The sequence below is a fragment of the Crotalus tigris genome, unplaced genomic scaffold, assembly GCF_016545835.1.
Source record: "Crotalus tigris isolate CLP2741 ecotype Arizona unplaced genomic scaffold, ASM1654583v1 scf7180000023665.568952205:98525, whole genome shotgun sequence".
NCBI lineage: Eukaryota > Metazoa > Chordata > Lepidosauria > Squamata > Viperidae > Crotalus > Crotalus tigris.
In genome coordinates this window covers 1-25,291 of record NW_024100108.1, presented here as the reverse complement: position 1 = coordinate 25,291, position 25,291 = coordinate 1, and the positions used below count along the sequence as shown (strand labels likewise).

At 46.3% G+C, this 25,291-nt stretch overlaps 1 protein-coding gene and 1 long non-coding RNA gene across 2 annotated transcripts; both read left to right on the top strand.

Moving 5' to 3' along the window:
• The first annotated feature begins 4,305 nt into the window (after positions 1 to 4,305).
• On the top strand, positions 4,306 to 5,785 carry LOC120297697. The gene is made up of 3 exons (XR_005553860.1): positions 4,306 to 4,401; positions 4,634 to 4,748; positions 5,309 to 5,785. It is a non-coding gene; the product is annotated as an uncharacterized LOC120297697 (long non-coding RNA).
• Positions 5,786 to 13,352: 7,567 nt separating this feature from the next.
• LOC120297695 (maestro heat-like repeat-containing protein family member 1) lies at positions 13,353 to 23,007 on the top strand (the record flags this gene model as incomplete). Its single annotated transcript, XM_039320622.1, has 7 exons — positions 13,353 to 13,773; positions 15,971 to 16,110; positions 17,676 to 17,783; positions 18,310 to 18,426; positions 20,073 to 20,195; positions 21,057 to 21,206; positions 22,888 to 23,007. Coding segments are annotated over exons 1-7 (1,179 nt in total), but the record flags the coding sequence as incomplete, so codon positions are not given.
• Positions 23,008 to 25,291: the final 2,284 nt, after the last annotated feature.

The following is a 25,291-nucleotide window of genomic DNA, read 5'->3' as shown; positions in this document are numbered from 1 at the left end:
GTATCACAATTCCACCCCGTTTCTTCTTTCTTCCGTCTGGATGGAGACTTCAGATAACTACATGAAAGGCAAATACTCTTCTTTGTTAATGCTAATGTTCTCTGGTGTTAACGCTTTGAGGTTACAATAGGTTACAATAAACACACATTCAGCATTCAGCTCTTTGAAGTCTACTGAAGGAAGTGAGGGCCATAAAGCCCTTTTGTTCTCCCCCTTCTCTCCCACTTATGGCAGAATCCAAAGAAGGCAGAATTGGGAGTTTCTATATTTGATAATTAAAGATGAAATATGATTGGATTCTGACATCCGGCCCCTCTTAAAAATAAGAGAGATCCACCTGAAAGAAAATACAAGTATAAAATTTAGTCAGGCTTGTTAGGATACTCTGTGTGAAATTTCTTCAATAGCTTCGGGGCTCTGACATGACGTTTATGGACCCACTCATTTTGTGAGGGAGGGAGGTGTTTCCAGGCAACTAGGTACTGAGTTGCTCCATGATATCTCTTAGAGTCAAGGACTTCCTTTATTTCGAAGTGTTGTTCACCCTCCACCATGATTGGAGGTGGTGGTGGGGGGATTTTTGGCCGTAAAGGTGACTGATGCTCTCTTTTCAGCAAGCTGCAATGAAAAATTGGGTGTATTTGCCTGAGATTTTTGGGTAATTCTAATTCTACTGTTACTGGGTTTATGATTCTTTTAATTGGAAAAGGCCCTATATATTTTGGTCCAAGTTTTTTACAGGGTTATAGAGACTTTAGGTATTTTGTAGATAAGTACACCATTTCACCTATAATGAATTGTGTAGGCTCAACCCTTTTTTTATCGGCTTGTGCTTTGTATGCCTGCCTCGCTTCACCTAGTGCTTTTCTAACTATTGGCCAGGTGTTTTGTAATTGTTCCATCCATTCTTTCAGTGATGGGATCGCCAGTTCGTTTGGGGTTAATTCTGGCATGGGGTTGAAACTTTGACCGTTGGCTATTTGGAAAGGAGTGTAACCTGTGCTGGAGTGGACTGCACTATTGTAAGCAACTTCTGCAAAAGGGAGTAGGTCCGTCCAATTTGTTTGCTGAAAATTAATAAAACATTTAAATATTGCTCAAGTATTGAATTCAATTTTTCAGATTGACCATTTCCTTGTGGACGATGGCTCGATGTCAGTCCCTGAGTGGTCTCTAAGAGGGATAAAAATTCCTTCCAAAATGCAGACATAAATTGCACTCCCCTATCAGAGATGATGCATTGGGGTGCCCTATGCAATCTGTAAATGTGCTGGATGAAAAGTTTTGCTAAGACTTTTGCAGTGGGACTCTTTTGGCAAGGGATAAAATGCACCTGTTTGGAAAAAAAATCTGTGACCGTCCAGACAACAGTATTCCCATTGCTTTCTGGCAATTCCACTATAAAATCCATGGCTATTTCCCTCCAGGGGGCTGAGGGATTTGACACTGTTTGTAATAGTCCTGGCGATTTCCCTTGCAACCTCTTTGCAGTTGCACATTTTGGGCAGCTGGCTACATAGCTTTCTATGTCCTTTATGGATGGCCACCAAAATTGCCATTGAATTAAGTGTAAAATTTTTACAAATCCAAAATGCCCTGCTGATTTTGTGTCATGGGAAAGCTGCATGAATGTGACTCTTTGGGTTGTTGGTATATATAACTTTTCCCCTACCCAAGGCAACCCGTCTCTCATTGTGCACACATTTTTGTTTTTCTGGAACCATTCATCTGTTTCCAAACTTTTCTGGAATTCAATTCTGGTTTGGCTGTCCAGTTGTGGTTTTAATTTGGCTTGGGTTCTGGTGGTCACTGGCGCTGCCAGTTATGACTCTACCATCATCGGTTTAGAGTTGGTGCTCGTGTGCTGTTATATTGGGGCATGCATCTGCCGGGAAGTTCTTTTTCCCTGGCAAATGCTTGAGCGTTAATTGGAACTGGTGAAAATGCTGGGAATTTGAATTTGCCTGACCTGCCTTTTGCCTCCATTCTTCAGGACTTCGTGCTGGGAAGTGGGGACCTGATAGACCTCTCGGGCAGCTGTTTCCACCACAAGCTCGACACTGGGGCTCTTCTGCCAAATTTGTGCATGCACAAGAAGCAGAACGCGTGGCTGTCCCACAGGTGTGGCCATATGTGATAGGTAAAGAGGGGAAAAGCGACTTTATAGTCACAGACAGGAAGGATGTTGTGAAAGGGGCTGCCCGTCACTTTAGCAGTAGGTGCCATACGGCCGGATAGGTCTAATCCCTGGCGACAGCACCTGAAAGGCTCTGGACACGGCACTATGGCTGGCACAGGTCCAGACACTGCTTCTTCTCCCCAAAGGCAGAGCAGGTGCCCCACAAAAGGGGATGCCCGTCCGGTACATGCCTCAGCAAGGACAAGTAACAAAAATACTGGGGAAGGGGCCACACATTTCTTTAAAAGACGTCTTACCCAGTTTAGAATGTTAAGGAGGGACTTTGATTTAATCTGCGAGGAAATAAAAATAGACTAACCCAAAGGAGTCGTGTTTGTTTTCATTGTTAATGTCTTGTATACTGACTGCAGCTATATATTATATACCTCAACAGATCTCCAGTCTTCTCAAAACATTCAGAGAGTGGGCTGACTTCTTGCGCAGAGTCTGGGCCGCCCCAAACGCCCACGTCCCCGCTTTAGCTTCTCTCTCCCCAGACCAGGAAGTCTGGTTTACTCATGGTGGGAGAGAGGACCCCCCTAGATCTCTTCAGCAGCTGTTTCTACCACAAGCTTAAGACAGCAAAAATGTAATTTCTATTAAATAATGGCAATTATCACTAAATATATGAATTCATCTAATTCTTGGTTGGCTTCTTCATTGCCACCTTATCTAGATTCCTTAGCCAGGTTTAATACCAATACATTGAAATAAAATTGAGATGGTTCATGTTGTGTGAACCACTGTGTTTTACATTTCGTAAACAATTCAACTAAAATGATCATTTTCTACCTCAGAATGAATAACCTTTATTGCCCTGTGGAGCATCTACAGCAGTTAATTGGGGTTGCACATGTGTATGGAAATACTGACATGGATATAAATGTGCACTTATTTGTATATCTGTATCCCAGATTCTTTTCCTAAAAAGGAAGTTTAGCCTAACAGCCTCTTTCTCTCTGCTGACATCACAGAGAAATTGTAAGGACCCACCCCACTTTGCATCTTAAGAAGACAGAACTCTTGGAATAGTTCTTCCAAAAGGAATCCTTTATTAAGAGAAAATGGTTGCAGGCATGCTAGACAGGACTTGGGGTCCAAGCTCTCCCATTCAAGGTTTTAAGGGGTTCCCCAGTAGTCCCACCCAATCAAACCCCCTTCCCAGTGATAGTTTCAAGTATCACAATTCCACCCCGTTTCTTCTTTCTTCCGTCTGGATGGAGACTTCAGATAACTACATGAAAGGCAAATACTCTTCTTTGTTAATGCTAATGTTCTCTGGATGCTAACGCTTTGAGGTTACAATAGGTTACAATAAACACACATTCAGCATTCAGCTCTTTGAAGTCTACTGAAGGAAGTGAGGGCCATAAAGCTCTTTGTTCTCCCCCTTCTCTCCCTCTTATGGCAGAATCCAAAGAAGGCAGAATTGGGAGTTTCTATATTTGATAATTAAAGATGAAATATGATTGGATTCTGACATAAATTATTTTATGGAAAACAAAGTTACGTAATTCCTCTCATGACCATGAAATATATCACCGTGAAGAAATTCTTCTTAATGAAGGAAAATTATCAAGCAAATATCTGATTCACAATTCATTTTATTTTTTTATAGTTGTTTGCCCCCCAAAGTCACTGATTTGACATGTGTGGCTACACAAATTCAGTAATTCAATAATTCTTTAATTAAATACTACCATTTTAGTAGTATTCAGCAAATTTATGAAAAAGGAGTATATTCAGTTGATCTGATCTCAGTTCCGATTGATAATTCTTTGATGTCACCTGGCTACCCATCAGGAAAGTGACCGAGGAAATAAATCTGGTTTGATAAACCTGAAGTGTCTTTGTTTATGTGCGTATGACAAGAAGGACCTAAATAATGAGGGTAATGAAGTAGTTCATAGGGGCAGAAGGTATTTACAGAAGCTGAACTTTTCAGTGTCCTTAGTGGCATATTTTATTAATTCTTATGATTTTGATTGTTTTTAAACTCTCTCCTTGACACAACTGCCAAATTCTCAGGCATTCAGAAGATCTTACGACACATCAAGAAGAGGCAGGGCGTAATTTACATTTCATGAAATTTCCTGCTCTGTTCTTCATCATTTATAGAAAGTCAAGCAGAATCAAGATCTGAGTTGCAGGGTTCAAAAACAAGATGGGGAGAAGGCGGAAGTCCTGAGAGGAAATAACGATATTAAAGAAGAATTTAAAAGGTGAGAAATATTTAGATAGCAATCCTGACTTTTTTCTTTCAGATTCAAATGGATTGATTGGGGCCCTGAGGCCAGACATAAACAAGATACCTTTTTAGATATCTAAATGTGATTAGGAAAAAACAAAATATAATGGACTATAAAAATAATTAAGGCTGTAGTGACACTTGGCGATGTGAGTAAAAAAACTAAGGGGGCTTATTTTTCTCTCTTCTCCATAATTTTTGGGAAGACAACAGAAATCTCAAGGCTGCTGTCGGAAAAAGACAAGCTCTAATTGAAGAACAAGGAGCGTTTGGTGAAAAAGGACCAACTGCAGAAAAAGAGTTTGAAGAAAGACAGAGCAGGTAAGAACTTCTAGATAGCAACCCTGAATTTCTCTTCCAGAATTTTATATTTAATTTTGGTATGTAAGAGAAAAAAAGAATGTGTGTGTATATATATAAAGATCTGATGTGTCAGAAGAACAATTGGCAACAGTGAGGAAAGGAGAATTATTTATTAACCCAAAAAAGGGGGTTTGCAGAGAAACGGGGTGCAGAGCGATTCTTTTGCAGGGGGGCTTCTCCTGGGAGTGCAAGTGTGTGTGTGCTGATTCTAGGGTGACCCTTGAGGGCTGTGAGTGTGTGTACGTGCCGACCTCAGAGAAGGGGTGGATTAAATCAAGTAATGTGGATTGAGTCTCCTTGTTTGAACTGTAATTATGCTTACATTTTGTTAATTGAGTTTTGCGTGCTTGCTTGTGTGTGTTTACCACTTGAAATAAGTATTTAATTAATTTTTATGTTTAGTGTAAGTTTAAAGGAGTTTGGAGGCTGTTAATCAGAACTTTGTGGAGACCCGGGTCAGTTGATTCCCTGTGTAATATTTCTAACACAGTTGTAAGATTTATGAATTCTCCCCACAGGCTCTTGGTCTTCCTTCAGGGTCTTCACCAAGGACCCCACCACCATTTTGCCCACCTCCCCTCCTCCTCCTCCTCTCGTTGCTTCCAGCCCAGCAGCCTCTTCCCAGCGGTGAAGGAGAAGGGAACAGTTGAAAGGGTGCTGGGAGGCATCAGGACCAGCAGAATTTCACCCCCCCATCCTCCTCCTTGAAATGATTGTTATATTTCTCCTTTCAAAGTTTGTCGCATCAATTTCTAATCAATATCACAGATTTTCAAACACCAAGAGTGAGATTGTCCTTGCTGCAAATCATTATTTATGTATCCATTAGATAAATTACAATAAATTGCACTTCTGTATCTTCTCACAAAATAAACTTTTTAGCAAGCAAATCTTTATGAATAAAGTTGGGAGCTTCATTTTTTTTTATTATATTTCTTCTCCTGGAAATGACAAATAAAAGAAAGAATACCTGCAGAGCTTTCTGTAAATATTATTTCCACATTTTTTGCAGCCATTCCCATTCTCCCCACATTGGAAATGAGACTTTTGGGGGGATTGATAATGTTTCCACAATGGCAGCACAATTCGACTGCTGTGACTAAGAGCCAAACAGGATCCGTCCCCTGGATGGTGGGGGGGTCTCTATGAAGTTCAATAATACGGATAGTCCTTGACTTACAGCACAACTGAGCCCAAAATTTGCATTGCTAAGCAAATGAGTTTTGCTCCATTTTACGACCTTTTTTGCTTCAGCTGTTAAGTGAATCACTGTGTGGTTGCAGATTTTGCTTGCCAGAAGGTCACCAAAGGGGATCACATGATCCCAGGATACTGCAACTGCTAAGCCTCCGAAGTTTGATCAAGTGACAATGGGGATGCTGCAACGATTGTAAGTGTGAAAAATGACCATAAGTCACTTTTTTCAGTGTTGTGACTTTGAGGGGTTACTAAAGGAATGGCAGTGGGAGGAAAGAAGGAAGGGAGGGAGGAAATTGCAGGAGCAGCTTCCGTCTTCGCCCCTTTCGTAAGCTTTTGACTGTCTTGGTGCAAGTGCAAAGGACTGGATGTGATGTGTGGATGGAAACATTGTAAAAAAAAAACCTTAAGGTGTGTGTGTGTGTGTGTGTGTGTGTGTGTGTGTGTGTGTGCAGAAGCCTTGTGTTGAGTCCCCCCTTCTTCCACCTCTTCCTCCTTGTGTCCCTGACTGCATCAAACAGACAAGAGACAGAAACAGTCATGGGAAATCTTATAACATCCAGAGGAAAGGGCTTGGAGACTGGAAAAGGATAAAGCAAAGAGATAAGGGAAAATAAAAAATATTTATGTCTAATGTAAGGACCCACCCCACTTTGCATCTTAAGAAGACAGAACTCTTGGAATAATTCTTCCAACAGGCATCCTTTATTAAGAGAAAATGGTTGCAGGCGTTCTAGACAGGACTTGGGGTCCAAGCTCTCCCATTCAAGGTTTTAAGGGGTTCCCCACTAGTCCCACCCGATCACCCCCCTCTTCCAGCGACAGTTTCAGGCATCACAATCCCACCCCCTTTTCCTTTCTGCCGGCTGGATGGAGACTTCAAAGAAAACTACATGAAAGGCAACAGCTCCATTCTTATGGTTAGCTCTTTTGGCAATACCCACAATCAGCTGCTTTGAAGTGTACCAAAGGAAGTGAGGGCCATAAAGCCCCTTTGTTCACCCCTTCCCTTCATCGTATGGCAGAATCCATAGAAGGCGGAAATGGGGGGTTTTATAATTGATAACTAGGGATGAAATATAATTGGATTCTGACACTTTCTTTTAAATCCAGTCAGATAGTTAACTCAAAAGAAACGATCATATAATAAACAAAATATATTTTAATGAGAAAGATTACTTACATTCACGCTGTGGTTGATGCTCCTGTAAATACATCTTTGTCCATCTTTTAGATCATCCCTTTAGGTAAGAAGATATTGCTCTTCATACCATCTTTATAATGACTCAGGCTCATTGTGTGACCTTCCATGGCCCATGCTTCTTACAGACAAAGAGAGTCCCATGTGGCTTGTGTCCAGGAAGTCTCCCGATGACCTTTGGAACTCCTCCCACTGACCCATCCATATACCTAGCATTTAACCCAATGACTGCCAGACACTCTGATACTGCTCTCTAGTTAGGATTACATAGATCTATAGGTTCCATGGAGCTCTACGTTCCAGAATACTCCCCGCTTGGAAATTTATATTTCCACTACTAAAATAGTAAAAACATAGCATCAGGGGATGCAATACTCACAGTTAACTAACTTGTGACTAAATATGTAAAACTTGGTATCAAACATGCATAACTATAAGGTAAATATAAAACATGCACAATTATGAAAAAGGCAAGTGTTACATCAAACAATGCATAAGACAATACATAATTTGAGGTTTAATCTTCTGGTTCAATCTTCATCACCAACGGGACCAAATTGGTGATCAACCTGGTACAAGTGTCTTTGAGTCACGACCTGACTCATGTGGCTTCACGATCTGGACCTCAGCTGGGCAAACTAGTTCATCAAGTGGGTGGGCCTGGTGCGCAAGTCCCATGGGCCAATAGTTCTGGTATGTAGTCTTGTCTCCCAGTGAGACAAGGTCTTCTTCCTGTGAAGGAAACTGGAACCAAATCTGGAACAGAAAAAATTGGAACCCAAGCTTCTCGGGAACGAGGGGAATTGGATTCACAGGATACTCAGGAACCGAAAAACCTAGAAAGACATAAACAGCTGGATCTGGAAACACAGGAACAGCTGGGGCTGAAGAATCAAGATCAGGAACATCAGGAAACTCAGGAAGAGCTGGAGCTGGAAACTCAGGATCAGGAACATCTGAAAACTCAGGAACAGCCGGAGCTGAAGAATCAGGAACAACAGCTGGAACTGAAGGATCAGGAACAGCAGCTGGAAGTGAAGAATCAGGAACAACAGCTTGAGCAGAAGACTCAGGATACTCAAGAACCAAAGGGTCTGGAACCACCGGTGGAGTATTGAAGAGGGCTGCTACTGTTGTCATCAGGGTGAGGACTTCATGTGTGGGTGTCGCTGTATTTAATGACATGGAATCCATGAAAGGCAGTAAGTCCTTGCAGGCTCCTACAAGGCTAATTCTTGGGGTGCTGAGACAAGTGATCAAGACGATCAAAACTATGCCTAATTTCAGGTGTCTCCATTTAGACAGGGTTTTGAAGCAGATTGGTTGACGTTTACTGGGTGTCTGAGGTTGAAGGTTGGCACTTTGATCTGAAGCTGGAAGTGCATAATGTTTTGGTCTATGTGGCTTCTGTCTATTTGGACAGGCCAAGAGCTGAAGACTTTCTAGCCAGATCAGTTCTGTTATCTGTGTGGCAAGGTTGGGCCACTTCACTTGGTTAATAAAGTTCTTATTTGTTGGCACATGATGCCATTGTTCGGGGCTTAAGGATGTTTCAATCCTTTTCTCTCTGTTGCTTACATGGACGTAGAAGTGTCTGCTTTGTTTGCAGATGTAGCTTGACATCACCTTGCTGTCTGCGTAGAAGGTGGTGGACTGTAATTCAAGGCACAACGTCTTTGCCGTCAAGTTGGTCAGCTTTACAGCCAAAGTGGTGCCACATAGCTGTAACCTTGGTACGGTGTGGCCTTCTTGTATTGCTAGTCTCGCTTTCCCTAAGAAGACACTGAGACTGCAGCACTCCCCGCTGTAGACTCTGATGCATCTTATGGTTGCAAACAAGATAACGTAAGTGTGGCTCTCCCCGCTGTAGAGTGAGACGTATCAGAAGGCTGCAGTCGCCTTCGTAGACACATCTAAGGAAGCATACAATTCTTTCTTCTGCACTGTAGCGGGTGAGCTGGAGACGTACGTGCGCTGCACTTGCATGCTTTGGAGACATTTTGGGAGTACGCTCCATGACTCCCAGTCTTGGGGGCATTGTTTGTCTTGTTTGTCCTTTATGGACAAAGCTAAGTTGTTGTAATTGTTGCTTGTCTGGAACACGGTTGCTTCCAAAACAGTTTTGGTTGTTACAAGCGCGCAGTGTTCTAGGTGCAGTTGGAACACTGTTGCTACCAAAACAGGTTTGGTTGTCACAAGCGTGCAGTGTTGTTCTAAGTGCGGTTGGAACACTGTTGCTACCAAAACAGGTTTGGTTGTCACAAGCGTGCAGTGTTGTAGGGGTGGTTTTAGGTGAGGTGCTGTTCCATTACTGGGAATGGAGATTTTTGGGATGTTCACCTGGGTTGGGATTTGCGATTGGTCGACACAAACCGTACCTCCTATGGCCCATCCGAATTCCATTTTAATAGCTACTGGAGATCCTGGTGGACCTTTGATTCTTTCGTCGGAGCCAATGGACTCTGGGGCATCTCTTCCTACCATGAGTAGGATTTCAGCCTCAGGATCTAGAGGAGGGATTAAATCGGCTATGTGTGCTAAGTGAGGTATTTTTCTTGCTGCCTCTGGTGTTGAGATTTCGCTGCGAACATCTGGTAAGGTCTCCCATTCTAACACTGATGGTAACCGAAAATGTGAAATTCCATCTATCGCTTTTATGCGTAGACCAGTGATTTTCCTCCCCGCTGTGCGCATTGGTACTGTGCATGTATTTATTGCAAAATGCTTCAGTTCACCCGGGAGGTCAAAGAGGTCAAAAAAGGCGGGCTTAGCTATAGTAACTTTGCTGTGTGGCGTACATCTTTACGGCCCTCTCAGGTTTCCCGTTGGGGTAGACTTTTGCAAGACAGACAGGTGAGCATGAAGGAGGGCATGAATCTAAAATGCTTTCTTTTAAATCCAGTCAGATAGTTAACTCAAAAGAAACGATCATATAATAAACAAAATATATTTTAATGAGAAAGATTATTTGCATTCACACTGTGGTTGATGCTCCTGTAAATACATCTTTGTCCATCTTTTAGATCATCCCTTTAGGTAAGAAGATATTGCTCTTCATACCATCTTTATAACGACTCAGGCTCATTGTATGACCTTCCATGGCCCATGCTTCTTACAGACAAAGAGATTCCCATGTGGCTTGTGTCCAGGAAGTCTCCCGATGACCTTTGGAACTCCTCCCACTGACCCATTCATATACCTAGCATTTAACCCAATAACTGCCAGACACTCTGACACACTGATACCTGCTCTCTAGTTAGGAATACATAGATCTATACGTTCCATGGAGCTATACGTTCCAGAATAGTGATGCTGGGTGAAGAGAGTTCAATAACAAGGGGATTGACTTCTTCTGTCCTTCAACATGGCCTCTGGTCTCAAGAGGCTGCTGTGTAAGGTCTCCCAGACCTATGAGGTTTGGTGCCACTCTAGGTTGATGACACATATCAGTGGTGCTCCATGTCTTCTGACACCAAGGAAGCAATCAGCACCCTTCAATCCTGCCAATGTTAAGAGTAGGGCCTCTTTTATATCAGAGCTGCATCTATTAAACCTGAACTGGAGCTAATTTTAAAATTCCTTGTGCCTGGAGTGAAATTTTATTTCCCATTTTTTTCTAAAAATATAAAATTTGGGATGAGACTTGCCTAAAAGTATTAGTACTGCTTTATAAAACCTTAGTAAGACCACACCTGGAACACTGCAACCAATTTTTGTCACCGTATCACAAAAAAGATGTTGAGAGTTTGGAAACCAATTAGAGAAGAGCAACTAAGATGATCAAAGGACCGGAGACTAAAATATACGAAAAACAGCTGCAGGACTTGGATTTGGCTAGTCTAAAGAAAAGAAGAAACAGGGGAGACATGATTGCAGTATTCCAATATTTGAGGGACTGCCACAAGGAAGAAGGCATCAAACTATTCTCCAAAGCACCAGAGGGCAGGACGAGAAACAATGGTTGGAAACTGACCAAAGAGAGAAGCAACCTGGAATTAAGGAGAAACTTCTAACAGTGAAGACAATCAACCAGTGGAACAGCTGGCCTCCAGAAATCATGGGCACTGCATTACTGGAGATTTTTAAGAAGAGGCTAGACGGTCACTTGTCTGAGATGGTATACCGTTTCAGACAGATGGCTGCCCAGTCTTTCCTTAAAAACTCTAGTAATGAAGCACCTAAAACTTCTGAAGGCAGCTGTTCCACTGGTTAATTATCCTCACTGTTAGGAAGTTTCGCCTTAATTCCAAGTTGCTTGATTAGTTTCCAACTGTTGTCTTGCCTTCTGGTACTTTGGAGAATAATTTGACCCCCTCTTGTTTGTGGTAGTCCCTCAAATACCAGAATGCTGCTATCATGCTCTTACTAAGGATTTATAAAGGGATACTAAAACTTAACGTGATTTGGATTCCATCCCTCTGTTTACACAACCAAGGGTTGCATTAGCATTGTTGGCTGCTGCCACACACTGCTGGCTGATTTGCCCCCAAGCTGCAGAATGAGAGAAGCAGCGTCTCTTTTGCTCTCCCCCTTCGTAATTGCCCTGGAGGTGCTGTGAGGTCCTTTCTTCCCCCTTTTCTCTCTCTGGGGTCCCTGCCTGGGGCTCAGGAGGAGCATCTGATCTTTCCTGGCCATCACTGGATCAGGTGGGAAAGAAGCCCCAAAGGAAGAAACTCCTGCCTTGGCTGTGATTGGGGCTCAGAGGGGACACAACACCCACATTTGGGCAGGGAACATAGTTTGAGAGAGGAGTGAGAGAATCCGTTGGTGCCAAAGCAGAGGCTCCTTCCCTCAACAGAGACGGAGGCCTCAGACACAACCTGTCCCCCATTTTCTGGGCTGCTCTCTCATCGGCCCCCAGGAAGAACACATGAACCCATAATGACCCCTAAGAAGTTCAGGAGTTGGTACATTCCAACCGCTCTCTGCCTGTCCAGAATCCCTCTATGCAAATGGTTCAGACCGAAGAAACTGCTGGAGAAGCAGAAAAACCTCTCACCTAATAAAAAATAAATCCAGTTACCCCAACTCCATTTCCAGACCTCCATCGAAATTCTCCCCTTTGCTGGCAGTGAGGGAAACGTGGGGGGGGGGGGGATTGCAATGCCTGGGATCTGGGAAAAGAGAAAATAAGTGATCGTGCTGATGGAGCGGACGGATGCTATATTTCCCGGGTCTTAACACCTAGAAATCTGCCGAATTGACTCGCCCGGAAGAACTGTGGGATGGGGTTGCTTGGGAACACTTTAAAACACGGAAGGGTGGGAGAGGATCCCCCAGATCCTGTCTAGGATGCCTGCAATCGGTTTCTCTGAATAAAGATCCCTGTTGGAAGAGACTTTCCAGGCGTTCTGCCTTCTCAAGATGGAAAGTGAGCTGGGTCCTTACAGGCCCCTGGGGTCAGGATATCAGCTGCCCATTGTGAGGTCATCAGTAATGCTGTGATGTCACCCCTGAGGGCAGATATAGAAAGGCAAGCTTGAGGACAGGAAATCTGAGGCGAGTTGAGGCGAGGCGAGGAGAGGAGGGAGTTGAGTTGTATTGTGTTCTGTGGTGTTGGAGAGGAGAGTGAAGTGGAGGAGGTTGGAGAAGATCGGAGGAGAGCTAAGGAGAGGAGGGTGATATAGAGAGGACAAGATCGGAGGTGGTCAGAGTGGAGTTAAGGAGAGGAGAGGAGTCGTACTGTGTTTAAGTCGAAGAGAGGAGAGTGAAGTGGACGAGATTGGAGAAGATCGGAGGAGAGCTAAGGAGAGGAGAGTGGTGTAGAGTGGACAAGATCGGAGGTGGTAGGAGAGGAGAGGAGAGGAGAGGAGAGGAGAGGGTGGAAATCCATCAAGTGAAGAGAATAACTTTGCAAAGTTTGGAAGATTAGAAGATCAGGTAAGACTAAACCTTGATTCTGCAGATTATCTTTCCTCCTATTAAAGATAATAGGGGGGGGGTAGAGTGGGGTGGAGTGGAGTGGAGTGAAGTGGAATAGAACAGAACAGAACAGAACAGAACAGAATAGAATAGAATAATAATTCTTTATATGTCCATGTACGATTGGACACCCAAGGAGAGATGGGAGCACCAAGGACCCCTCATTTCAACCCAGAGTTACAGACCTTCTCCTTTATTGTTAGGGTCTGCTTCCAGTTCTAGCCCTCACTCTTCACGGCAGGATGAGTCGCAGGCTGACCAAGTTGCCGTTGCTAAAGAAGAAGGACAGCAAGGAGTCCAACCTTCAGGTCAATCGTGACCAGCAGCAGTGGGACCGCCAGGTAGCCCATTTCTCTGGCTCCCACCCATCCACTTCCCAAGACGCAGCCACTCGGAGAACCACGCAGCTCCTGCCTCTGCTTGTGAAGTCTTCCGCAGCTCCAACACAGGCCAGGAAGAGGGTTCAGCTTCCAGCGCTGGTGCTCCCCGACCTGGGCCAAAGGACAACCCTGAGGACCACTCCAGGGACTGCTCAGGCGGACGACCAGCAAGGCGAGAAAGAGCCCGTGGCCTTGCCAAGGGTGCCGGAGAGGGAAAGCTCTCAGAGGAGCAGCCTATCCCAGGGGAGAAGGCCTTCCAAGGCCCTCCTGCCTTTATATCCAGGTACACACAGAGCAGGGCTGGGCTATCTATGGAAGCAGCTTTGTCCAATCACATTAGCCCATCCCACTCTTTCCATCAGTCAATCCATCCATCCATCCATCCATCAATCAGAATAGAGCCGGAAGGGACCATTTGGGATCCAGAACATTGATTTAATAGGTCCCAGGACTTGATCCCGCCTCAGAGCTCTTTCAGGGTGTTTACCTACCCCTTGGGTACAGTTCTTTAGCTGTTTATTACAGAACAATCGAGTTGGAAGGGACCTTAGAGGTCTTCTAGTCCAACCCCCTGCTCAGGCAGGAGAGTCTATGCCATTTCAGACAGGGGGCTGTCCAGTCGCCTCTTAAAAACCTCCAGGGATGAAGGAAGCTGCTCTACTGATAAGTTGTTCTCACTGTTCGCCTTAGTCCAAGTTCGTTTCCCTCCAGGGCTTCTTCTCCTGCCCTTCGTGCTTTGGAAAATAAGGGGACCCCCTCTTCTTTGTGGCAGCCCCTCAAATACTGCATCATGTGACCCTAAGTCCTCCTTTCCTTTGGCCATACCCAGTCCTAAGAAAAGAAGGACTTGGGGTAGCACGATCCAGGAGTTGAGGGGCTGCCACAAAGAAGAGGGGGGTCAACCCAGCCCCTGCAGCCGTTCTTCCTCAGGCAGAGAACTTAGGCCACAGACCCCCTCAGTCCAAGAAGGTCGGCTGGTGGGGTCTGGACAGGGGGACTTCTCTACCCCTGCTGCTCCTCTATCAGGAAACCCTTTGCCCTCTGAGGGGAGGGGAGACCCCATTCTCTTTGCCTTTCACAAAGCGGTCGAAACCTGGCTGTGTGGCTTTGGGTGGCAGGCACAAAGGGCCACACAATCCCGGGGCTGGCTGGTACCACGAGAGCCCCCCCTCCGCCTTTTTCATTCACCCACCTTGAACGATCGCCAGTATTGATATACCAATATACAGCGTCCCCCCAGGATAGGGTCTCCTGCCTTCAGGATCCCTTCCAGCTCTGTCCTGTTCAAAGACCCTGGGATTTTTATTGCTTTGGAATGTCACAATGTTGCAATCTTACCATTTTTTCTTTAAAAAATGTCATCCTAAATTAATCTTAATATTTTATGGCTAATTTTATACGCTGCTTTATACGCTGATTACACGGCACAGTGTCCAGAGTGCCTCCCCGAGATGGGTGTCTGGGAACATGACCTATAAATAAATTCAGTCAATAGATTTCAGGCAAAAGTCACTTAGAGGTTGTGGTTAAGACACCCGTCCAGAAACAGGGAGGTGGTGAGTTCTAGTTCTGCCTTATACGCATGACAACGGGCTGGGTGACTTTGGGCCAGTCAAGCCAAAGGAAGGGCCAGGCTGAGAGGATAGCAGTGTTCCAATATTTGGGGGGATGCCACAGAGAGGAGGGGGTCAAAGCCCCCGAAGGCCAGACAAGGAACATTGGATGGAAACGGATGAAGGAGAGAGTCGGCCTAGAACTATGGAGGAATTTCCTAACAGGGAGAACAATTAATCGGGGGAACGACTCCCCTTCTGAAGCGGTGGGTGCTCCATCCCTGGAGGCTTTCAAGAAGAGACTGGACAGCCACTTGTCAGAAGTGGCAGGGGGTCTCCTGCCTGAGCAGGGGGTTGGACTAGATGACCTACAAGGTCCCTTCCAACTCTGTTATTCTGTAAAGGTTCAGTCACTTCAAAATGAGCATGAAGATTTATGGCAAGCTGAAGCTCCCTACAAGAATCTGACCAGCTGGCCATTAAGGGAAAGGGTCCATGTGACAACTCGCCACGGCCAACTTGGGTGGCCAACTAGCCGAGGGACAACTCGCTGCGGGTTACATTAATATCACAGAAATGGTGGAAGAGAATCGTGAAAGAAAGGATGGCAAAGGAATGAAATGTGGACGATAAAAATTAAAATGATTTTTTATTTATTTTAAACAATGAAATTGAATTGTTACATTTTCCTGTGGCGAGTTGTCCCATTCCACAAAGGTCAGAAAGACACACATTCAACTTGGGCTGGATTTAGATCTCCTGCGGACGCGAAGGGATTTGTGACTAATGATGCCTTGGACCCCTCCCCCCCTCCCTCCCTCGGGCTCAGCCTGGTCTTCCCCTACGCACCCTTTTTTCTCCTCCTTTTGGGAAGGTTTGTCCCGTGGAATTGCCCATCGTCAATCCCAGTCTCTCTCTCCTTCTCAGAACTCTCCGACCAATGTTTCCAAACCTTCTGGGAGAGCAAGGAGCCACTGAATGGCAGATCTGTGACAGAGATGTTGGAGCAGATGGATGAAAAGGAAATACTAGATACCATCCTGGAGCATCTTCGTCCCTCCCTGCATGTAAGCAGATTGGTTTGTGTCAGGGGGATTCCAGGGGTCCATCCCGGAGAGGGTGCAGAAGCAAGGGCTGTCTCCGTGGAGATAATCTATCCCAAAGTGGACAAATGGGGTTGTGGAGAATGTGCTGAACTATGGGGCCTTTGGTGCTCTCTGAGCTGGGCTGTTTTCTTGCAAACGTTTCACGACCCAACTGGGTAACCTTATCAGTGCTAGTGGGTGTGAGGCTCGCTCCCTGCTTATTCAGGGCAGGCTACTGGGTATAAACAGAGAGCAAATGCCACTCCCTTCTACTACTGATGATGTTGCCTAGTTGGGTCATGAAACGTCTGCAAGAAAACAACCAAGAGAGCACCAAGGACCCCATAGTCCTCCTCGTTCTCCACCATCTTCCTCCCACCTCTTTTCTCTCTCCTCCCTCCTTCTTCCTCCCCTTCTTCTCCTCCACTCTCTAAACCCTCTCCCTTGGAGCCCTGATGGTGTTCCTAGTTGGATCGTGAAAACTCTGCAAGAAAAAAGCCCATAGTTCTCATTGTCCACCATCTTCCTCCTCCTCCTCCTCCTCCTCCTCTCTGCAAACCCCACTCCCTTCCAGCACTGATGTTACCAGTGATGTTACCTAGTTTGGCCCTGAAACATTTGCAAAGCTCAGAGAGCAGCAAAGGCTCCACAGTCCTCCTCCTCCTCCTCCTCCTCCTCCCCATAACCCCTCCCCACCCTTCTAGCACCGATGATGTTACCTTGCTTGGCCCTGAAACATGTGCAAAGCTCAGAGAGCATAAGGGCTCCCCAGTTCACAACCCTGAGCTGCAAATAGTCTTGTCCGTCTGCTGAACTAACCTCAGTTCCTGCCTGCGCAGCCAGCCAGCCAGCCAGGGGGAGGGAGACTGGAGTTGTACAGGGGGTCCTTGACTTACAACCTCAACTCCGCCCAGGTTTTAGGGGGCTGAGCAAGACATTTTGTAAGTGGGCTTTGTTCCCATTTGACGACCTTTGAACCCCTGCCAATGTTCAGTTAGTCACAGGGTTGTTAAGGGAATCGGGCTCCTCCCTTGACTTTGCTGGTCAGGAAGTCGCAAAAGGGGATCACGTGACCCGGGACGTTGCAACCGTCACAAGTACATGCCAGTTGCCAAGCATCCGAATGTTGATGGCATGACCGCACAATGGTCATAAGTGCGAAAAACGGTCAGAAGTCATTTCTTTCGGTTGTAAATTATTCCTTATAAATAAATGGCTGTAAATCAAGGGCCAGCAACCTCTGGAGACGGGTTGTTTGCCTGTCCTTCCAGTCAGAGGAAGCAAATCTAGGGTCTTCATGCGAACAAGTGTTCTCACAATTTGTGGCAGAGATTTTCCAACAGCTCCTCTCCAAAGCTGCCTCAGCTTCAGCTGACACAACGCGGGAGGGTCCTTCTTACGTGCCTTGTGTCTGTCCCGGCTAGAAAAGTCAAGTAAACTGAGGCAGAAGGGAAAGGGATGCTTTCCTTGGAAACACACAAGGGAACCCGTTCCTCCCTCTGCTCCTTCGCTTTGCCTCCATGCCTTCCTTCTTGCTGCCTCAACAGATCTCTGCAGGCCCCCAACTGCCCAGGAGGAAAACGGATGGACTTCCCTCCCTCCACCAGAAGTCTGCGCTCCGAGAAAGTCATTCCCATCTCTTGCCTCAAGAGAAGGTAAATATGCTGAGCTTTTCCCCTTGGGGGGGGGGCACAATTGTCCTAGACACAACGCCAACACAATGCCAACTCATTTCCTTCCAATGATTTAAAGAATTATTTTCATTTTTGTCGTTCACGTTTCATTTTGTCCCTCCTTTGGCATCGTTCCTTTCATGATTCCGTTCCACCATTTCTTCGAGATTAGACAGACTAATGAATAGTAGCATAACAGAATTGGAAGGGACCTTGGAGGTCATCTATCCCACCCCCTGCTCAGGCAGGAAGCCCCATGCCATCTTGGACCCATGGCTGCCCAGTCTCCCCTTAAAAACCTCCAGTGATGGAGCACCTGCAACTTCTGGAGGCCAGATTGATTGTTCTCACTGTCAGGAAAATTCTCCTTCGCTCTAGGTTGCTTCTCTCCTTCATTAGTAGCTGACCACACGGTGCCCATTTCTGAGCGTAGTTTGTCCCCCTTTTCCTTTTCCTGACCCATTGGTGGACCTCCCTACGATTCCCTGACTCTTTTCCCAACCTTCAGATTTCGCTTTACAAATACTACGGGGTGAAACTACGCAACTCGAGACAGAAAGACCTGGTCAAGGAACAACTGAAAAATCTTCTAGGTTTTTCATTTCAAGAAGAAACAGACAGAGAAGTGAGTGGAAGTGGGGTTTCTGCAGGGGCTGAGCCCTCCAACTGTGTGGGGCCCTTGGTGCTCTCCGAGCCGGGTGGCTTTCTTGCAGACCTTTTGTTACCCAACTAGGTCACATCATCCGTGCTAGAAGGGAGTGGGGTTTGTGGGGAGGAGGAGGAGGAGGAGGAGGAGGAGGAGGAGGAGGAGGAGGAGGAGGAGGAGGAGGAGGAGGAGGAGGAGAACTGTCTTTGGTGCTCTCTGAATTTCATTGTTTTTAAAGACATTTCATTACCCAGCTAGGTAACATCATCCGTGCTGGAAGGGAGAGGGGATTGCTCTCCTTTTGCAGGTGGTTCTCAACTTACGGCCACAAGTGGGATTGGTATTTCCATTGCTAAACAAGGCAGTTGTTAAATGAATTGTGCTGGATTTTGTGACCTTTGGGGCTATGTTGTTTAAGTGAATCACCACAATTTTTAAGGGAATCCTGCAATGCCTTTTTTAAATTTGCTTTCTTCAAGGATGCTCTAACTTGGAAAAGTCACAGAACAAATGGTTGTAAGTCGAGGACTGCCTGTATTTAATTCCTGTCCACCCTCCCAAAGCTTGGAAGGAATAAAAAGAAGGGTGCAGTTAGTAGGGCAGTTCGTTTAGTGACCATTGAAAGTTAGGACAGCACTGAAAATGTGACTTATGACCGTTTCTCCAACTTACGGCCGTCGGAGCATCCTTAGAGTCACCTGACCAAAATTTGGATGTCTGGTTCCTATTTGTGACGGTTGCAGTCTCCCAGGGTCACCTGATCCTCCTTTTGCGACCTTCTGGAGAGCGAAGCCAGTGGAGAAGTCAGAGGCACTTAAGAATTGTGTTACTAACTGAACAACTCCAGTGACTCACTTAACAACTTGGCAAGAAAAGTCGTAAAATGGGGCAGAACTCCCCTAACAAATGTCGTGCTTAGCAACAGAAATGTTGGGCTCACTGGTGGTTGTAAGTTGAGGACTACCCGTATATTAACAATAATAAGACGATAACATCAGTGACTCTTCTTGACCGAAAGAGGATGATCCTTTTTCCACTGGCTCATAAATTTATTCCTAGAGAGGCAGGAAGAACAAGGTAGGCAGAGGGTGAAGGACTGGAGCTGGGTCTCCACAGGGAGGCTCCAAGCGTCAAGATGGTGGCCACAATGCGGCAATTGTTCCATCCTGGCATGAAGTTTTTGACCATGGGACTTCAAACTTGGCGACTTTCAGATTTGTGGACTTCAACTCCCAGAATTCCTCAGCCAGCACTCTGGGAGTTATAGTAATAATAATACTAATAAAGTTGGAAGGGACCTTGGAGGTCATCGAGTCCAACCCCCTGCTCAGGCAGGAAACCATTTCGGACAAATGGCTGTCCAGTTGAAGTCCCCAAGTCTTAAAAGTTGCAGGCTGGGGGATTCTGGGAGTTGAAGTCCCCGAGTCTTAAAGTTTGGAGACCTCTATTTTTGACCCATGGACCACTCTTGTTGGGAGCAAACGACTCCAGAATGTGGCTCACCTCGAGAGCAAAGAAGAGGTGGCTCTTGCTTAGCCTTTGTCACAGAAGCAGCCTGCAATAAAGACAGACGATGACGGGTCAAATGTTGAAATGTCCTAATTCGCAAGCATCGCTTTGCTTAGGGAATCTCTGAAGCCATCGGAGTGGTTGCCTTTTGCCATCTTCCTGAGATCCTGGTGGCCCTGAGGCAGGTTGGCCACTTTGTGCGTGCAAAGAAACCTGCTCTGCAAGAAGCCCCCTTTCAGGTAAGGCCAGAGATGGGCTTGCAAGGTCTGAGACTCAGGACAGAAGAACGCTGGGGGATTCTGGGAAGGAAAGTCCAACGTGTTACCAGCGCTGGGAGGTGGAAATTCTCCATCTCCACCTCCCGGAGGGCTGTTTTATAACGCTAGAGGAGGTTATGAGTTGCCCCAACAAACATCTCCAGTAGACCCAGAGATGCTTTTTCAGAAGGCAACTGGACTTTGTTTTTCCTTCCTTTCACTTCTCAGCCAAGAAGCTTCTTCTGTTCTGACTGAGAAGGGGATTGGACCGAGGGATGATGGAGAATAGTTCTTATCGCCTCATCCCTTCCGGTGGTTGATGACCACTTCCTGGATCTCAGTGTGGAGGTGGAAAAGGGACCCCAATTGGAGGCCAGACATGTGGACTTCCCAAAGACATCCAGTGGGCCATTTGGGATCCAGAACGCTGATCTAATAGGTCTCAGGACTTGATCCAGCCTCAGAGCTCTTTCAGGGTGTTTATAGACCCCCCCCGGTACAGTTCTTTCTCTGTTTATTATACAACAAAGAACATAGATAGAACAAGCGAGTTGGAAGGATCCTCAGAGGTCTTCTAGGTCCAACTCCCTGCTCAAGCAGGAGACTGTATATCATTTCAGCCAAATGGTTGTCCAGTCTCTGTTTGAAAGCCTCCAGTGATGGAGCACCCACAACTTCTGGAGGCAAGCTGTTCCACTGGTTAATTGTCCTCACTGTTAGGAAGTTTCTCCTTAATTCCAAGTTGCTTCTCTCCTTGGCTAGTTTCCATCCATTGCTTCTTCTCCTGGTGCTTTGGAGAACAGGTTGACTCCTCCCCCCCCCCCCCCGTCTTTGTAATCACAGGACCCACACTCTTGTTTTGAGAGACAAATTCGCACAGCCGTGATCCTGTGCTATGGCCACGCAGCCCTGGGAGCCCAGCCAGAGGACCTGATGCCTTTAGCTGAACACATTGTCTCTGAGATTCTCTTCCAGTATTGGACCAGGAACAAGGTAGGCTGGCTTCCACCCTGGGCTTCTCTTTGCCCTTTTCTCAGAAAGGGGGGAGTCATGTCACCGGTCTTCCCGCTGAATTAAGATGGAAAAAGAACCTCCTGTGATTATTGTCCAGAATCGCCTTTCATTATTTCCCCTCTTTATTGCGAGAACAAGGACAATCTGGAGTCCTTAGCTGGGTTGCCTTCTTGCAGACATTTCATGACCCAGCTGAGTAATGTTATCAGTGCATTGTGGGAAAAGAGGAGGAGGAGGAGAAGGAGGAGAAGGAGAAGGAGGACAGTAGAGTCCTTGGTGTTCTCTGCTTAGTTGTTTTCTTGCAGATATTTCCCTACCCAACTAGGTAACGTTATCAGTGCTAGAAGGGAGTGGGATTTGTTCTCCTTCTACATACGAGTGGCTTGCCCTGTCAATGCCGGCAGGACTGTTGTTTTTCTTCTTCATATTTCCTTCATCTATTGTTTACCACTGAATAGTTTCTCTGGTGTTAATCACCGCTTATCTGGGTTTGCATTGCTAGTGAGGAAATACAAGGAATGTCTGAGGAAATCCAGCTGGCTCGCAGAGCACCACCCCTGAGCGACAAAGACCCCCCTCTATTGAATTCTCTGACTGCCCATCTTAGAGGCAGAAGAGAGTAGAACGACAGAGTTGCTTGGAAGAATCCTGATCTCTGGATCAGCAGGAACCCTCCAGCCCCCAGTTAGGCCTCTAATTCAGATTCGCCCCCTATTCCGACTGCAGAGTAGATGTTTAAATGCTAGTTGTTCATTTATCTATTGGAGGGTCAAGCCGCCTTTATTACACTCAAGGCAGCGGACAAGCATAATAGTCTTCCCTCCTTCCCCCAACAACCTTGTGAGATAGATGGACTGGCCCAAAGTCTCTCAGCTGGCTTTCATCCTAAGACGGGACTCGAACTCACAGTCTCCTGGTGATTGGCCCAAAGTTACCCATCCAGAACTCGCCATTTTGGGTGACGGCACAAAGTCTCTCAGCTGGCTTTCATCCTAAGATGGAAGAAAAACTCAGAGTCTCCTGGTGACTGGCCAAAATCACTCAGCCATCTTTCATGCCTACGGCGGAACCAGAACTCAGAACGTCCAGGTGATATTTTGATTGGCAGCCCCTCAGAGTTCAACAGAAGGTGGTTGGCTGCATTGAGGTTTAAATCAATCAGTGCTTCCTTCTGGTTTCCTCTAACCCTCCGCTATCCACCCTGTGTAAGGACCCACCCGACTTTACATTTTAAGAAGACAGAACTCTTGGAATATCTCTTCCAACAGGCATCTTTATTAAGAGAAGATGGTTGCAGGCATTCTAGGCAGGATCTGAGGAGTTCTCTCCTATCCTTCAATGTTTTAAGTGTTCCCAAGTAGCCCCCACTCCACAGTTCTTCCGGGTGAAAATTCCCCCCCCTTTTCCCTTACTGCCGGCAAAAGGGAGACTTCAGAGAGGAGTAGATGAAAGGCGATGGCCATATTGTTATGGTCAGTCCTCTTGGTGAGAATCAACATCCAGTCCTTTTGAAGTTTAAGGAAGGAAGTGAGAGCCATAAAACCCCCCTGCTCATCCCCCTCCCCCTTCGTAGTATGGCAGAATCCAGAGAGAGCAGAAATGGGTTTTTTCCATAGTAGATCACTAGAAATGAAATATAATTGGATTCTGCCTTTTCCAGGATGAAGCCTTGACGAAAGCGTTCCTGACGTCCGTGATCAGGATCACCAAGGCTCTTGTCCAGACCAAGAGTCAGGATGTCCATTTACCCCACAAATCTGAACTGGCCCTCAATATAAATGTAAGTGGGGGGACAGGTGCTCCCGGGACAATTTATTTCGGAAAGTGAATTTGGGTGGAATTCTATGGAATATACCAGGTTCTCCTTGCCTGCCATTCAGCCCCAAATGGTTGTTGCTAAGTGGGACAATTGTTAAGTGAATTCTGCCCCATATTACGACCTGTCTTGCCACCGTTGTTAACCGAATCACAGCTGTTAATTAGTCACATGGTCGTTAAGTGAATCTGGCTTCATCATTGACTTGGTGCAAAAAAGGGGATGACGTGACCCAGGGACACTGCGACCGTCATCCGTATGAACCAGTTGCCAGGTGACTCCATTTTGACCAGGTGACCAGTAGGGAATGCTGCCGTGGTCGTAAGTGTGAAAAACCACCATCAGTCACTTTTTTCCAGTGCCGTTGTAACTTCGCATGGTCCTTAAATGGGTGGCTGTTCAGTGGAGGACGGTTGTGGTCTATTTGGCCAAGGGTGGCTAGGCACAGAGAGGTTCTCTCAAGTGGGGTGAGACACCGTGCAGACGCCCCCCAGGGCAGGAGCTCTCGGTGAGCATGCGGAAGCACAGAGGGACCCCCAGCCTCCCCGCCATGATGGCAGCAGTAAAAGAAGGGAGCAGGAAAGGGGAGGAGGCTAGCGTGCAGACAGACGATGTGGGGAAAGCGAGAGAAGGCAGGACTGTAAGGACCAGGTGTTCAGCAGAGGGAGGGCACAAGGCAGAAAACGCTGTGTGACTCGTTGCCCCAAAGGTGCTTTTTCAGGAGGCAACTGGATTTCCTTGTTTTTCTTTGAAGACGTTTCGCTTCCCCTCCAAGAAGCTTCTTCAGCTCTGACTGGATGGTGGGGAATGGACGGGTTTAACTGCCCTAAGTGCAGGCTGGTTGTCAGGTGACCCCCGAGGAAGACTCGTCTCTCGGAACTTCGGATCTGGGTCATAAGGAGTCCTGGAGAGATCTGTCACAACTTTAAATGGTGGCTAAGCGACCAGTTATAAGTTGAGGACTTCTTGTATCAAGCAGAAAAAGCATAGGGGTGGGAATAGAGCCAGTTGCATGGTGGCCATATCTCTGGAGCTTGCTTTGATGTGTTTCCTCCTCCTCCTCCTCCTCCTCCTCCTCCTCCTCCTCCTCCTCCTCCTCTCAGGAAGTCATTGAAAATGAGCCCGTGAGTCCCTTGTCCGTCAGAATTCTTCATCAAGCGATCATCGCAATCACCTCCATGACGTACGTACCTGCACCGCCCTCACCTTTTCACCAGGGTTTGTAGGACCCGGGAGTTGGACCCCATTATGGGATTTCCATGCCAAGTCCCCAGGCTCTAGAGCATGCGTCGAATTAGAAGGTCAGTCCCAGAATTTGGAAGGGTGAACAATTTGCACGCTGGCCATCTGGACAGTTTAGATCTGGGAAACAGGTGAGCGTGCTGATTTAGATGTGAGGGGTCCTTGGTGCTAACCAAGAATAGAATAGAGATGGAAGGGACCTTGCAGGTCTTCTAGTCCAGCCCCTGATCAAGCAGGAGAACCTATGCCATCTCAGACAAGTGACTGTCTAGCCTCTTTTTAAAACTCTCCAGTGACGGAGCGCCCACGATTTCTGGGGACAAGCTATTCCACTGGTTAATTATCCTCGCTGTCAGGAAGTTTCTCCTTAATTCCAGGTTGCTTCTCTCTTTGATCAGTTTCCAACCATTGTTTCTCGTCCTTCCCTCTGGTGCTTTGTGTGAACGTGACCCCCTCTTCCTTGTGACAGCCCCTCAGATACTGGAATACAGCTATCCTGTCTCCCTATTTCTTCTTTTCTTTAGACTAGCCAAACACAAGTCCTGCAGCCATTTTTCGTATGTTTTACTCTCAGGGCCTTTGATCTTCTTAATTGTTCTTATCTAATTTGCTTCCAAACTCTCAACATCTTTTTTGTGATATGGTGACCAAACGTGGCTGCAATATTGCAGGTGTGGTCTTATTAGGGTTGTATAAAGCGGTACTAATACTTCGCGTGATCTTGATTCTATGCCTCTGTTTATACCACCCAGGAGTGTATTAGCTTTTTGGGCTGCTGCTGCACACTGCTGGCTCATGGTTAAGTGATCGTCCACTAGGACTCCAAGGTCCCTCTCACAGTTCCTGTTTTGAAGCCAGGTCTCGCCCAATCCGTACTTGTAGCTTTGATTTTTCCTGCCTAGATGTAAATCTCCACCCTGAAACTCATTTTATTGGATAGGGCCCATTGATCAAGGTTGACTCAGCCTTCCATCCTTCCGAGGTCGGTAAAATGAGGACCCAGATT